At 43.4% G+C, this 16,500-nt stretch overlaps 1 protein-coding gene across 5 annotated transcripts in view; it reads left to right on the top strand.

The window, feature by feature from the left end:
* Positions 1–16,500, top strand: part of ANGEL1 (angel homolog 1) — a 45,619-nt gene that overhangs the window by 25,089 nt on the left and 4,030 nt on the right. For 2 of the 5 annotated variants that reach the window (XM_040477792.1, XM_040477793.1), the window contains 3 exons: positions 11,288–11,357; positions 11,902–12,065; positions 12,810–14,943. In XM_040477792.1, coding sequence (XP_040333726.1) covers positions 11,288–11,357; positions 11,902–12,065; positions 12,810–12,970 — 395 coding nt within the window. In that variant the 3' untranslated portion in view covers positions 12,971–14,943. Of the gene's footprint in view, positions 1–11,287; positions 11,358–11,901; positions 12,066–12,809; positions 14,944–15,491; positions 15,737–16,500 lie in introns of those variants that run through there. The other 3 variants (XM_040477795.1, XM_040477794.1, XR_005791065.1) reach the window with 2 other exon arrangements.

Below are 16,500 nucleotides of genomic sequence, written 5' to 3'. Positions count from 1 at the left end.
GCTTCAGACTTCTTAACATTATCATTCAACTCTAGAAGACAGGAGAACAAGGCTTCAAGGAAAGAAGGTGTGGCTCAAGAATTTCATACTCAACCAAAAGCGTTTCTTGACCAAACGGCTACAATGACCTAAGACAGCCAAGCGATGACTGGAAAAACTATAGAAGGACTGGTGATAAAGCAATGAATTTATTTTTTCTTATAGGAATTTAATTTGAATTGGCATTTTGCACAGAGTAATGAACATTTCAGTGGCTCAGTTTTTTTTTTTTTTCAACGTTTTTTATTTATTTTTGGGACAGAGAGAGACAGAGCATGAACGGGGGAGGGGCAGAGAGAGAGGGAGACACAGAATCGGAAACAGGCTCCAGGCTCTGAGCCATCAGCCCAGAGCCCGACGCGGGGCTCGAACTCACGGACCGCGAGATTGTGACCTGGCTGAAGTCGGACGCTTAACCGACTGCGCCACTCAGGCGCCCCCAGTTTTTTTTTTAATTGCAAAGCTAAATCAATTCTCTAACTGTAGCGTTAGCGAAAACAATACTGACGGCCCTCGTGCATTAAGCAGCTAGCACGTGCCACGTGCCAGTGTTTTAAAATTACAAAAACCTAAAGTTAAACAGTAGTAGGCTACCACATTTCAGGTTACGAGTAGATGATTAAAAACAAAATGGGGGTCCTGGGTGGCTCAGTCGGTTAAGCATCCGACTTCAGCTCAGGTCATGATCTTGAGGTTTGTGAGTTCGAGCTCTGCATCAGGTTGTGTGCTGACAGCTCGGAGCTGGAGTCTGCTTCAGATTCTGTGTCTCCCTCTCCATCTTCCCTCCCCTACTCATACTCTGTCTCTCTCTCAAAAATAAATAAACGTTAAAAGTAAAAATGAGGGGCGCCTGGGTGGCGCAGTCAGTTAAGCGTCCGACTTCAGCCAGGTCACGATCTCGCGGTCCGTGAGTTCGAGCCCCGCGTCGGGCTCTGGGCTGATGGCTCAGAGCCTGGAGCCTGTTTCCGATTCTGTGTCTCCCTCTCTCTCTGCCCCTCCCCCGTTCATGCTCTGTCTCTCTCTGTCCCAAAAATAAATTAAAAAAAAAAAAACATTGAAAAAAAAATTAAAAAAAAAAAAAAAAGTAAAAATGAAACAGGTCTCCCCTGGCTCAGTTCATGGAGCATGTGACTCCTGATCTCGGAGCTGTGAGTTCGAGCCCCATATCAGGTGTAGAGATTACTTAAATAAATAAACAAACAAAATTGAAAACAAAACAAAATAATACTATACTTAAAGCAAGTATTTTTTACTTCATGTTTTTGTTGGCCATTTGTATGTCTTCTTTGGAAAAATGTTTATCTGATGAATGTCTTTTAAAGACTCCAAATCTAAAAATCTACCACTTTTTTTAGACCGTGACTAGAAAGACTTAAGTGCAATAAGGAGATGATAATATGTGATCTTTTTTTTTAGAAGATGTATTAGATGTGCTAACAAATAATATTTCTAGTCTAATACTAGAGTCATGCAACCCACTAGTGCACATCAAAACTTGCTGACTTGAGTGTGATGCTGATTTCAAGGGGCAGCACGTGAGTTGCAAAAGAAGCTGCAATGCTAGGTAATTATGGTACCTTCCTGTAGGCTGACGTTGCATTGCCCTGGAGCATTGTACGTTGCCCAAGCTGTGTAATAAAAACATGTGGTTCTCTCCCCAACTCCCTTTTTGGGGGAATAATTCATAAAGAGGGAATCTAAAGTTCAAGTCCTCTGCTTGTAAACATTTTCAGTTATTAATGATTTCTTCTTTCCAGTATGGCCTTAAAGACACTGAAAAGGGGTTACTGTGTTTTTTTTTCTTGTGAGCACTTGCCCATTTCCATTGAACTCTGGACCTTCGGGTCTTTTTATAGATAAGAACAAAGCATGTACCCAATAAAGTGCATTATAGGAAAAAATAATTGCTAACAGATTATTTTTGTAACCACTATTTACAAACTGACCAGATGGCCACAGACCAAAAGCTGTCTGATCAGTTTTCTAACCAGGGAAGTTCTGAATCCAGCTTCTTCACTCGCTTCTCCACATGCCTGGACACAATTTATCTTTTTCCCAAGTACTTGCAGAAGAACTTACTTGTTTGGCTGCTACTTTGCTGACTGGGTCAGGAAGCCACTGCAGCTCAGGTAGAGGCAGCTGTGGCCCATGTGGTCAAATGGCCTAGTGGGGCATGGAGAGGCCTCTAGTCTTGTGTGACTGCCAGAACGCTGCTGTTTGTACCCAGTGCTGCATGGACAGAGCCTGGTGTTGAGAGAAACCATTTTTAGTATCCTGCTGGTCACTGAGATTTTTCTGGTATGTTGTAATGGTAAAAGATGTGACTCAAAATGAAGATCTTAGCGTTACGAATATTTATGCTCTGAATAACATTACATTAACAATCACAAAGTGAAACTGCAGACTTTAACAAGGAACAATAGTCAGAAAATAACTAATGGTAAAAGGTTTTAAATAATCTCAGCCTACAAGAGGACAATTAGATAAAAGGTAAGAATATGGAAGTCTTGGGACTCCTGGGTGGCTGACTCAGTTAAGCATCCGGCTTTGGCTCAGGTCATGATCTCATGGCTCGTGAGTTCAAGCCCCGCATCAGGCTCTGTGCTAACAACTCAGAGCCTGGAGCCCACTTCAGATTCTGTGTTTCCCTCTCTCTGCCCCTCGCCTGCTCATGCTCTGTTTCTCTCTCCTTCAAAAATAAATAAACATTAAAAAAAATTTTTAAGAATATGGAAGTCTTCAGTACATGTATTATGGTATATCTGATTGGTACATATCAAACTCTGAATATTGAAAGTAGAGCAAAGACATCTTTTTAAGTATTCATGGAAAATTCTTAAGAATTAGACCACCATTGGGGCACCTGGGTGGCTCAGTCAGTTAAGCGTCCAACTTTGGCTCAGATCATGATCTCACGGCCCATCAGTTTGAGCCCCATGTTCAGGGCTCTGTGCTGACAGCTCAGAGCCTGGAGCCTGCTTTAGATTCTGTGTCTCCCCTTCTCTCTGCCCCTCCCCCACTCACGCTCTGTCTCTCTGTCTTTCAAAAATGAATAAACGTTTAAAGAAAAAAAAGACCATCATTAAAACCTCAGTAAATCTCAAACAGTAGAAGTTGTACAGCCTTTCTCTGATCACACATTTAGTAAAGATAGAAATTAAAAACAAAACATTATCATCTGGAGATTTGGAAATTTTCAAGCAACTTTTGAATCAAAGGTGAAATTTAAGAAAAATTGCAGAATATCTAGAAAATAATAACAAAAGTGCCATATTTGTGGAGTATGGCTAAAACAGCGTTCAATGGAAAGTTCGTAGAATTCTGTAGAATATTTAGAATCACAGAATTATATTAATAGAGAAGAAAAAAGTATGTAAATTACATTCAACTCAAGAAGTGAGAAAAAAGAACAAATAAAGAGAGCAGAAGATAAATGGGAGCAATTTAGATAACAAAAATAGTGGAATAAAATCTAGGAGTTAGTTGTTTGGGCAAAAATCAGCTGTCAGTTAGGTGAGTCCATTAGCTAACCTATTTTCAAAGGGCAGGGAAAGGAGCAAGTGAAGGTATCCAGATGCAGAAAAATTAATAGGATTACAAAGGGGTTCTTGGCCCAGCTAAGTGCAAAAGAAATTAAAACTTACAGGCATATATTAATTTGAGAAAATGTAATTTAGTAAAACTGATTACAGAGAAGAAAGAGAATCTAGGGAAGAAATACATAAAATTCTCAGAGATGCAGTCCCATGAAAACACTAGGCTCAGATTGATAGAATATTATCAAATCTTCAAAGAATTTGTAAAATCGTTATTATTTAAATTATTACAGTGCACAGAGGAAGAAAGGGGCCAATTATTTTTATGCAACAAATATTTGACACTGACACCTGACCGTTACACACAACCATAGACGCTAATATTCTCCACTTATGAAAACTGATGCAAAAAACTTTAAATAGATCACGAGACAATCTAGCAGTGCAGTGAAAGAGCAGTATACTGTGACCAGATGGAGTTTATCAGAAATATAAAGATTATTTGATATTGAGAAATCTATTAATATAACATACTAATATATATGAAATCTATTAAAACATGAAATGTGTGTCATCCTATAGACGTCAAAGAGACTGTTAAAATTCAACATCTATTCTAGATTATTTTTTAATTATTTTTAAAATATTTTTTATGTTTATTTTTGAGAGAGAGAGAGCAGGGGAGGGGCAGAGAGAGGGGGACAAAGGATCTAAAGTGGGCTCTGTGCTGACAGCAGCCCAACACGGGACTCGAACTCATGAACTGCAAGGTCATGACCTGAGCCTAAGTTGGACTCAACTGACTGAGCCACCCAGGCACTCCTATTCTAAATTATTTTTAAAAGACCACCCCCCCCCGCCCTAAAATTAAGGAAAAACTAGATACAGGCGTACTTTGTTTTATTGTGCTTCACTTTAAAGAGCTTCGCTATTGCTCTTTTGCAGACATTGTGTTCTTTTTACAATTTGAAGGTTTGTGACAAACTTGCAATGAGCAAGTCTATCAGCACCATTTTTCCAACACCCATTTGCTCACTTTGTGTCTGTGTCACATTTTGATAGTTTCTGCAATATTTCAAGCTTTTTCATTATTACTATATTTGTTACGGTAATCTGTGATCAATGATCTTTGATGTTATTATCGGAGTTGTTTTGGAGGGTCAAGAACCACTCCCATATAAGATGCCAAACTTAATTGATAAATGTTTTGTGTGTTCTGACTGCTCTACTGACCAGCCATTTCCCTGTCCTTCTCCCTCTCCTTAGGCCTCCCTGTTCCCTGAGACACAACAATAGTGAAGTTAGGCCAATTAGTAACCCTACAATGCCCTTTAAATGCTCAAGTGAAAGGAAGAATCATATGTCTCTTACTAAATCAAAAGCTAGAAATGATTAAACTTAGTGAGGAAGGCATGTTAAAAGCTGAGACAGGCAAAAGCTAGGCATCTTGCCTCAAATAGTTAGCCAAGTTGTGAATGCTAAGGAAAAGTCCTTGAAGGAAATGAAAAAGTGCTACTCCAGGGAACATGTGAATGATAAGAAAGCACAACAGCCTTCCTACTGATATAGATGAAAAAAAGTATTAATGGTCTGGATAGAAAATCAACCTGGCCACATTTCCTTAAGCCAAAGCCTAGTCCAGAGGAAGGCCCTAACTTTCTCCAATTCTGTGAAGGTTGAGTGGTGAGGAAAATAACAAAAGCAGAGTTTGAAGCTAGCAGAGGTTGGTTCTTGAGGTTTAAGGAAAGAAGCCGTCTCCATCACATGAAAGTGCAAGATGAAGCCTGCAGTTCTCGAGAAGATGCAGCTAAGATAGTTAATGAGGGTGGCTACACTTAACAGATTTTCAGTGTAGACAAAACAGCCTTCTATTGGAAGAAGATGCCATCTGGAACTTTCATAGCTAGAGAGGAGAAATCACTGCCTGGCTTCAAAGCTTCAAAGAACAGACTGCCTTGTTAGGGGCTAACACAGCTGGTGACTTTAAGTTAAAGCCAGTGCTCGTTTACCAGTCCAAAAATCCTAGAACCCTTAAGAATTATGCTAAATCAACTCTGCCTGTGCTCTATAAGTGGCACAACAAAGCCTGGATGACAGCACATCTGTTTACAATGTGATGCACTAAATGTTTTAAGCCCACTGTTGAGAGCTACTGCTCAGAAAAAATGATTCTTTTCAAAATATTACTGCTCACTGACAATGCACGTGGTCACCCAAGACTCTGATGGAACTGCACAGCAAGATTAATGTTGTTTTCGTGCCTGCCAACACAGGATCCATTGTGAAGCTTATAGATCAAGGAATGATTTCAGCTTTCAAGTTTTATTATTGAAGAAATATACTTTGTAAAACTGTAGCTGCCATAGCTAGTGATTCCTCTGATGGATCTGGGCCAAGTAAACTGAAACCTTTTAGAAAGGATTCCTTTACACTAAGAACATTTGTGATTCATTAGAAGAGGTCAGAATACTAACATTAATTAACAGAGCTTGGAAGTTGATTCCAGCCCTCAGGGATGACTTTGAGGGGTTTGAGACTTCAGTGGAGGAAGTCACTACAGATGGGGTGGAAACAGCAGGAAAACTAGAATTAGAAAGAAGTGGACCCTGAAGGGGCGCCTGGGTGGCTCAGTCGGTTAAGTGTTTGATTTCAGCTCAGGTCATGATCTCACGGTTTGTGAGTTCAAACCCCGCATCGGGCTCTGTGCTAACAGCTCAGAGCGTGGAGCCTGCTTTGGATTCTGTGTCTCCTTTCTCTGTGTCCCTCCCCATCTTGTGCTCGTGCTCTCTCTTGCTCTCTCTTGCTCTCTCTCTCAAAAGTAAGTAAATAAACATTAAGAAAAATTAAAAAAAGAAGTGGAGCTTGAAGATAGGACTGAATTGCTGCAATCTCATGATCAAACTTTAACTTATGAGGAGTTGCTTCTTATGGATGAGCAAAGAAAGTGGTTTCTTGAGATGGAATCTACTCCTGGTGAAGATGCTGTGAAGATTGTTGACATCACAAGATTTAGAATATTCCTTGAACTTAGTTGATAAAGCAGCAGGAGGGTGTGAGAGTGTTGACTCCAGTGTTGAAAGAAGTTCTGTGGGAACAAGTTCTATCAAACAGCATCGCATGCTACAGAGAAATCGTTTGTAGCCACCACCCTGATCAGTCATCAGCCATTGACATTGAGGCAAGACCCTCCACCAGCAAGAAGATTATGACTTGCTGAAAGCTCATGTGATCATTAGCAGTTTTTAGCAATAGAATATTTTTTAATTAAGGTATGTACATTGGTTTTTTTAGACATAATGCTGTTGCACATTTAAAATACAGTACAGTATAAACATAACTTTTATTTGCACTCTATTGTGGTGGTCTGGAACTGAACCCGCCATATCTTTGAGGTATGCCTATAATATCTTTGAGGTATGCCTGTAATCTCTTACACCATTAAAATAATCTTGGTCAGTCGGAGTGTGTGGCGGCAGCCTGCACCGCAGAGGTCAGGAGCGGGAGGAGGGAATGGAGCCACTGCAGGCCTGAAAATTAAAAATGATACCAAAACCAAACCACAGCATTTATCTCAGCTCCAAAAATCAGCATCTTGCTTAAAAGAAGACAACTGTAGTAGCATCCCTGTCAGAGTCAGGAGTAAGACAAGGATGGTCACTGTCATTATTCAACTGTGTCCAGAGATTCCAGCCAACAGAATTAGAAAATAGGGGTGTCTGGGTGGCTCAGTTGGTTAAGTGTTTGACTCTTGATTTCAGCTCAGGTCATGATCTCGCTGTTTGTCAGTGCAGAGCCTGCTTGGGATTCTCTCTCTCCCTATCTCTCGGCCCCTCCCTTGCTTGTGCGTGCACGCACTCTCTCAAAAATAAACTTAGAGTAAGATTTATTTAATACCCTTTTTACAGCTTTGTTGTATTGAAATTCATATACCATAAAATCTACCCATTTAAGGTGTATAACTCAGTGGCTTTATTCAGAATTGTGTGACCATCTTGACAGTCTAATTGTAGAACATTTTCATCACTCGTGAAAGGAACCCCTATATCTGTGAGCTGTCATTTTCCACTCTTCTTTCCCTTGTGAAAAATTAATTGAACATGGCCATATGGGTGTCTGGACACTCCATTCTATTCCATTCATCTATGTCTATCCTTATGCCAGTACCACACTGTCTTGATGATTTTGGCTTTGTATAAGTTCGAAATAGGGAAGTGTACGTCCTATAACTTTGTCATCTTCCAGATTATTTTGTCTATTCTGGGTCCTTTTCATTTCTATATGAATTTTAGGGGAGGTATGTCAATTTTTGCACAGAAGCTAGCTGGGATTTTGATAGATTTCTACAAATCTGTAGGTTAGTTTGGGAAGTATGGCATTTAAATAATGTCTGATGACCAGTGAATATGAATGTCTTTCCATTTATTTAGATCTGTCATTTCTTCCCATGTTTTGTAGTTTCCAGTGTGTAAGTCTTAACACTTTTGTGAAATTTAGTACTATCTATCATATTCATTTTGATATCGTAAATAAATAGAAATGTTTTCTTCATTTCATTTTTGGATTTTTACTGCTAATGTATAGAAATGCAATTTTTGTATATTGAGCTTGTATGTTGCAGTCTTGAGAACTCATTTATTCGAATGGTTTTTTAGTGGATTTCTGAGTATTTCCTGTATATAAGATTAAGTCATCGTGCACACAGAAACAGCATTACTGCTTCCATTTTAATCTGGATGCCTTTTATTTCTTCTTTCCCATGATTGCCCTGGCTAGGCCTCATTAATGTTGAGTGGTGAAAGTGGACATCCTTGTCCTGTTCCTGACCGTAGAGGTAGAGCTTTCAATCTTTCACCATTAAGTGTGGTGTGAGCCCTGGAGTTTTTGTGGGTTCCCTTTATCTAGTTGGAGATGTTCTCTTCTGTGCCTAGTTTTTTATGTGTGGTTTGTTGTTTTTTTTTTCATAAAGGGTGTTGAATTTTGCCAAATGTTTTTTTCTGTGTGTGCTCAGATGGAAATGTGGTTTTTGTCCTTCAGTATTCTATTAATATGATGTATTACATTAATTGATTTTCAGATGTTAAACCAACTTTACATTCCTAAGATAAATTGTAACTGGTCATAGTATGTAATCATTTTTATATTTTGCTGGATTTGGTTTGTTAATATAATGTTCTTTTGGTGCTCTGAAACTTAATTTCCAACGTTGGGAAGATGGGAGTTTCCTCTCATTCAATTCTATTCTGACACCATCTGCCCAGAGAGCATCGGATTCCACAGGTTAAATAAAGGCTCAGCCCTGGAAGACTGCCCCCTTCCCCAACTTCAGACACCAGTCACAAGCCCAGCCTGTGCTTCTGACAAACTATAGGTTCCAACAACCCCCTCCATGGACTTAGATGCCAGTCATACGTCCAGGATGTTACCTGTACTTGCTGACCAACTGACTATTATAAATCAGAGGTTTCCATGACCCTCTCCTTCCTCGGCTTTAATTAATTTGCTGTAATGGCTCACAGAACTCAGAGAAACGTTTTACTCACTAGATTGCCGGTTTATTATAAAAGGATAAAAGTCAGGAACAGCCAGCCAGATGGAAGAGATGCATAGGGCATGGTATTTGGGAAGCTTCCATGCCCTCTCTAGGCATGCCATTCTCTCCAAATCTCCATGGTATTCACCAGCCTGGAAGCTCTCTGACAAACTTTATTATGTAGGCAGGTTGATTAGATCATTGGCCATTGGTGATTCAAACTCCAGCCCCGCTCCCTTCAGGGAATTGGGACAGAGAGTTCCCAGAGGTTCAGGGAATTGGGACAGAGAGTTCCAACCCTCTAATAACAGGTTGGTTTTTCTGGTAACCAGCTCCCATCTTCCAGTGCTTTCCAAAAGTCACCTCATAATATAACAAAAGACACCTTTATCACGCTCATCTCAGGATATTCTAAGGGTTTGGGGAGCCATGAGCCAGGAAATGTGGATGAGGCCGAATAAATATTTCTTGTAAATCACAGTATCACAGTCATTGAGGAATTTTGCATGTACATTCACAGGGGATATTCTGTAGTTTTCTTTGTGGTGTCTTTGTCTAATTTTGATTAACTGAGTAACACCTTATAGCATCAGTTGGGAAGTATCCCATCTTGTTTTTTGCAAGTGTTTGTGAAGGTTTTGTATTACTTCTTTAAATGTTTGGCAGAATTCATTAGCGAAGCCATCTAGTCCTAGACTTTTCTTCGTGGGAAGTTTTAAAATTACTAATTCAATTTCTTTCCTTACAGGCTATTCAGATTTTCTATTTTTTCTTGAATCAGTTTACATAGTTTGTGTCTTTTTAGAAATTTGTCCATTTCATCTGAGTTTTCTCATTTGTTGGTTATAAGCAGTTGTTTACAGTATTCTCATGATTTAAAGATTTCTATAAGATTGGTAGCAGTGGCCCTTTCATTCCTGGTTTTAGTAATGAGTCTTTTTTTTCTTGGTCATTCTAGCTAAGGGTTTGTCAGTTTTATTGATCCTTGTATCCTTTTGTCTTAATCAGTTTGGGCTATTATAACAAAATACCACAGCCTGGATGGTTTATAAACAATAGAAATTTATTTCTCACAATTCTGAAGGCTCCAAGTACAAGATCAGGGTGCCAGCATGGTCTAGTTCTGGTGAGGGCCCTCTTCTGGGTTGCTGAGTGCTGACTTCTTGTGTCCTTACATGGTGGAAAGCAGGTGAGGGAACTCTCTGGGATTCCTTTTATAGGAGCATTAGTTCCATGCATGAGGGCTCCACCCTCGTGACCTAATTACCTCCAAAAGGCCCACTTCCAAATACCATCTCATTGGGGATTAGGACTGCAACATACTTTGGGGAGATACAAACATTCAGTCTATAACACCTATTAATGTCAGTAGGCTCTGTAATATCCCCTCTTTTTTTTTTTTAATTTTTTTTTTCAACGTTTATTTATTTTTGGGACAGAGAGAGACAGAGCATGAACAGGGGAGGGGCAGAGAGAGAGGGAGACACAGAATCGGAAACAGGCTCCAGGCTCTGAGCCATCAGCCCAGAGTCTGACGCGGGGCTCGAACTCACGGACCGCGAGATCGTGACCTGGCTGAAGTTGGACGCTTAACCGACTGCGCCACCCAGGCGCCCCTATCCCCTCTTTCTTAACTGATGTTGGATATGTATCTTTTTTCTTTATGTGTGTGTACATATTTATGTGTATTTAAGTGTTTATACATACATGTTATATGGTATGTGCACATATGTGTATGAGCACATACGTGTATATACACATAACAGATGGTGTGTGATAGAAAATCTCTGAAGGAATATACCAGGAATTTGGTAACATTGGTTGCTTCTCGAGAGGGAAATTGGCAGGAGTCCCAGAGTGGGAGGGAAACTTTTCACTGATATTTTTCTCTACATTTTGATTTTTATACCATGTTACTCTATTACCTATTCTAAAGAATAAATTTAAATAAATTATTTGAAGAGGTGCCGAGCCAAGGAAGAAATGTCTGTGTTCAAGGCCTCTGTCTGCCTTCCTGTGGTTCTTGACTTTGGTCCATTGTTACTTTCTCCCATCACCTTCTATTTCTCCTTTTCCCTTTTGGAGTCCGGTCAAGGATCTGAGAAAGATTTCAGGGTGCAAGGTTCTGACCCTTCTTAACTGTATGTGAAGAATAAAACCTTTTTTCTCTGGTCTTCTACAGAGCGACCTGCCGGCTGGGCTGAGTCTGTCCTTGAGGAAGACACATTGGAGCCTGAGCCTGTCTTGCCCAGGTGATCTTCCTTCCAATTCCCCTCAGCTTGCTTATTAGCCCCTGAGTGTATGAGATTCTCATTGGCTCTCCTGAGGCTGATTGAGGGGGACACTTTTTGCTGAGCTCTCTCTTTTCCTAAGATGTGCTAAGCTTTGGAGGTGCTGGTGTGCAGAGGCCAGAGGTGACTCACTTAAGTTCTTGCAGACAAAGAGCCCATGCACTTTTCCTGAGGGAGTAAGGCTTCACAGAAAAATTTGCTGCTCTCCCCCCGCCCCCCACCACCCCCCTTCCCCGGACAGGGGCACATTAGGTATACATACTTTACAGGTAATAGGAGAGTTAGGGGGTGGGGTAAGGAAAGTCAGGGGGACTGAGTATAAATGTGTCTGTTTCTAGGCTAATTTTAGCTAAGACCATCTGCCTCTTATTAGCATGGGAAGTAATTTGCTGAGATGGAGTTATTTGGGATCGTCCCTTAAAAAACTTTATAAAACCCACAGGGAAAGTGACTTTGAGAAACGTTCAATGTTTGTTGACCGACATCTTCTCCTTCATCCCTGTAGGACTGTAGGTACCATCCAGCACTGTCTTCACCTGACCTCGGTATATACTCATTTCCTGCCCCAGCATGGCCGCCCAGAGGTCACCACAATGCCCTTGGGTCTTGGAACAACAGTGGATTACATCTTCTTCTCAGCTGAGTCCTGTGAGAATAGGAACAGAACTGGTAAGCCTGGTGGGTCCTGGGTTCATAGAAGCCACCCTCAAAAGTCCCTGGGAACAGCTGATAGTAGGTCAGGCGTTTGGTCACATGGCTTGGGCCACTGGGACCTGACTCGCAAAGTAGCAGATTTCATACCTAACCTGGCACTGGTTGTCCTCATCATAATTCCCTTAGACCATTTGCCTGCATTTTCTTTTTGCAGCATTAGAGAGAGGTGGGCAGACCAGCCCCACCTCTATTTAAGAGGTAAAAATAGAGCACCAGGAAGTAAGTGGATTTTGAACAAGGCAGCCATTTAGTGAGGGGCTTGGTTAAGTTAGAGATCCTATTTCTTGTTTCTTCCCCTGATAACCAGCAGACAGTGTAGCAGTCTGTCAGCCCCATGCCTATCTTATTTAAAGCAAGTCTTTTAAATGTTGGAATTGGTTGCCTATGTTGAAAAATCAGATTTTATGTGGAAAGTCTGGATTTCCAACTTTTCTTGGAAAATATGAAGATTTGGTAAATGCTGAGCCTGGGCATACGTTCTCCATTTGCCGCAGTTTCCCTGAACCCACCTTGTTGAATTCATTGATGTATCACAGAGTATCTGAGAAAGTGAGGCCTCAGCCACAGGCAGCAGGGGAAGTGAGGGAGGGTGAGGCATCAAGGGGATGCAGCCTCCCTGTGTAGCTCCCACAGGCCCCAGCCACCCCCATGCAGTGACCTGTGGCTGCTTTCTCCACTGGCTTCTGCTTTGTGCCCCAGATCGCAGGCTGTGTCAAGATGGGACTCTCAGACTTCTGGGCCGTCTCTCCCTCCTCTCTGAAGAGATTCTCTGGGCTGCCAACGGCTTACCCAACCCCTTCTGCTCTTCAGACCACCTCTGCCTGCTGGCCAGCTTTGGGATGCAAGTCATCGCCCCATGACGGGGCTCCCAGGGGAAGAGAGCTTCTCTTCTGGAAGAGTTCACTGGATCAGAGACTGTGGAAATACCCCATGCTTTTGGAAACTTAGATCCAAGAAACTTCTGTCCCCTCCCCTCCCTTCCCCTACCCTGTTACCTTTTTCCTATGGTTAGATTTTCTCCAGGCCTGTCCACGTTCTCTGCCTGTGGTCCCTGCCCACCCCAACCTCTTCCTAATCCTGTGCCACATACTCAGTGGCCCTGGGAGAGGCCGAAGGGGAGATCCCCCTTCCTTCCATGTATCCAGTGCTCCCCCTTGATTTTTAATTACCAGGGTTGCGGGAGCTATTGATCTCATTGGTTATTTGCTTTCAGGCCGTTTCTTGATGGTATCTTCGAACCCAGTGTTCTTCCTGCCTTCCTGACCTCTGGGCCCAGCCCTCTTGCCAGGCCCGTACGCATGTGAGATGTGCGTAGTGTGCATGTGTGTCCTCTCGGGGTGGGACTGCTCTGTACAGCGTGCCTGCCTCTGATCAGCCCACTTTCCACACGGGGGCTGTCAGCCTAGGGGCAGGTCGAGAGCATGACCTGGCTGCTGTGTGTTGCCAGGCAGCAGCAGGAGCATGGGCCCTTCTCCCCTTTTATCTTGTGTGTCTCATTAGGCTTCACATCATGCCAACCAGGGCATCCTCATCATCTGGGCTCTGGGAAAGAGTGGGCCACACAGCCTGGAGCAGCAGATTCAGGGATGTGCTGCCTGCCCCCAGCTGCCTCCGAGCCTCCAACCCAGAGCTCCCCAAAGGCCTGGCATGCTTTCTCTAGGGCTTGTCCCTTTCCCCAGGCTGCTGTGAGAAAGGCAAAAGTTTGAACCCCTGTATGGAGTCAGTGGGCTGGAATAGTAGTTTGAGGTTTAAAAGGATGAGAAAGAACCTTCAAGAAACTCTTGTCTTGCTGGACTCTGCCCCCTGCGGAACTGGGGCAAGGGTGGGAGTCCTGGTAGGGGAAAGAGCAGGCAGGCTGTGCAGCTGCCTCAGCTGGGACCCAAGACCTCAGGGACTTGTTCTCTTCCTCTGCATACCTCAGAAGTAGTTTTCTGTTCCTTTCCTCCCACCTCTTTTTACCTCCTTCCCTCCCCCCTTCCTTTCCATTTTGTTCTAGAAAAGCCAGGTATTCAGCTCAGGCCAAACCCTCTCTGCAGAAGGTGGCCTTGGGCAAAGCCTGTCCAAGAAGTCAAGGTGGCAGTGTTTTAGGGTTTGTTCCTGCTGGCAAGACCTCAGCTGCTCATTGCCAGTGTTGCCCCTCTAGCACAGGGCTACCCTGGCCCATTCATGGCCTTGCCCTGCCCCCCCTGTGTCACCTGCATGCCTTAATCTTTCATAGCTGGGGTACAGCCTAGGTGTTACCGGGCCAGCTGGTCCTCCCAGAGTAGCTGCTGGTCCTTGCGGACTGGCCTTGCTGTTGCCCTGCTTGGCCTTCAGAATGGGACTGAAGGGGGTACCTGAGCAGCTAGAGTTAGGGACAGTTAGCCCGAGGTTCTCTCCCCTTTTTTTTTTTTTTTTTTTTTTTTTTTCTGAAAGCCAAAGACCCAGCTTGAATTCTGCTGCTGTGTTCATGGTTATAAGCTTTCTGTGCCTAGGTACTGGGGAATTTATCTGTGCGTGTATATTTCTGAACATTGTTTCCTGGGTACTGGGCATGTGCCTGTCTGAGCCCCAGGCCCACTTGTCCACACCCCACCCATCGTTCACTCTGTCTCTCCCCGGGTGCCTCCTGAGATGGTCTTAAGTCAGTGCCCTATTGGTTGTCAGGACTATGGCCTATCACTGTTCTCTTCTGCCAGGAAATGTGGTTTAAACGGCTCAAGATGGCAGAGGGCAGGAGTTTTATATATTATCTTTTCCTTGTTTTCTTATTTGTTTCTGTTTTGGAATTGAAGTGGGGGTTTTAAGTGGTCATTTAAGCTCTCTTTTCCAAATAAAGGTTTACCATTTCCCCCCTGCTGTTGGTCATTTGTTAGGATCCTGAAGGGCAGGGGAGGATGGGGGAGAAGGTCTGGAGAGTGAGGTGGCCAAGAGGAAGAGACATCCTGGGCTGGGCTCTCAGGTCCTGAATCTCAACCGGAGAAAGGTGTAATCGTCCTGTGATAACTGACGCGTATTCCCGCTGCTTTGAGGCCTGGGAGAGCAGGGCTTGAAGAAACCTCGTGCCCTGCCTTTTGTTGGGGTCTAGCTCTCTTCTCCCTCCTCACCAAGCTAGAGAACAGCTCTTTCAGCTTCTTTCATTCCCATTCCATCTGCTACCATACCCCTGGTCCACATGCATTTCAGGAGGGTCTGTGCCGAACGTGGGGTGAGAAGTATTTTCCTGGTCAAAGCCACGGCCGCTGTGTGAGGCACGACGTGTGTGGCAGTTGCTACTTGCTGAGTGTCTGTTTCTGGTCATCTCTTTTGCACTGTGGAACCAGAGCTGGACTGTGGGCCATCTGTTGCTGGAAAGGTTTCCTTCCCGGGCCTCACTGTGCTGGTACTTTCGTTTTCCTCCAGCTCCCTTGTGCAGCAGGTCCATGAAGCCCACATGGCCACGTGAAACCCTGAAACCAGGTGTGGCTTCCTGCCTTACCTCAATGGAATTCCAGACCCCACACCTCTGAATCAGCCTGAGCATCTGAATTATTTAAAGTTACCTGGTGCTTCTGTTGAACCACCTGGGTTGGGATCCAGTCGAAAGAAAACAGCCAGGGATAAGGAACACTACTTGTCACGTTGGCCTGATCATTTGGTGACTGTGGGTAAGTTAAGCCCTTGTGTTTCAAAATCTTGGTGAAATGGGAATTAAAGTAATAATCCTTGGAAGCTTGTGAGGAATTGTCGGCTCTGGAATAGTGGTGTTGGGCTTTGGCAAGCAAGGGACTAAGACTTGCAGAGTGTCACTGGCAGGAGCTGAGGGTGGGTAGTTCTCCCCGATCTGGCTGCGTGGTTTGCCCAGAGGCGAGGAGTTCTTTCACAGCTCCAGGCTTTGAGGTGCATGCCCAGAGACGCTTTCCAGCCTGGAGGGTTTCCTGAGTCGCGTAACATTTGCACAGACTTTTAGTAAGTTTAAGCAGTGCTTCCACACCCACTGTCCACAGACGATGATAGTACCACGCGGTGGCAGGTGCAGCTGTTCCTACGTTACCTTATTTACATCTGAGGAAACTGAATTCCCAAATTCCTTGACTCCCCAAACTCCTCAGAACCACAGCCTTTCCTGGGGTAGGAGAGACAGGTTATCTTGTACAGCGGACACATGGGGGTGAAGGAGAAATGATCGACCAGCCTGCTGCTGCTGCTGCTGGTTTTTGTCTTTAAACCTTTTCTCTCCAGTTCTTGCCCTGGTGTAGCAACTAATTGAAGGGTTACTTTTGATTGGTTATGTAATGTGTAGTGTGGCCTCCCTTTTCCTAGGAGTTGGAGGGGCCCACCTCCTCTAGTTTCCACCCAAGGAGAGTGGACCTGCGGCCCCAACGCTTCCAGACTCATCCTGGTATGCCTTTCCCCTCTGTTTCTTCCCTCC

The sequence above is a fragment of the Herpailurus yagouaroundi genome, unplaced genomic scaffold (genome assembly GCF_014898765.1).
Source record: "Herpailurus yagouaroundi ecotype Mexico unplaced genomic scaffold, PumYag 141, whole genome shotgun sequence".
In the NCBI taxonomy this organism is placed as follows: domain Eukaryota; kingdom Metazoa; phylum Chordata; class Mammalia; order Carnivora; family Felidae; genus Herpailurus; species Herpailurus yagouaroundi.
This window is presented reverse-complemented; position numbering and strand designations above follow the sequence as displayed.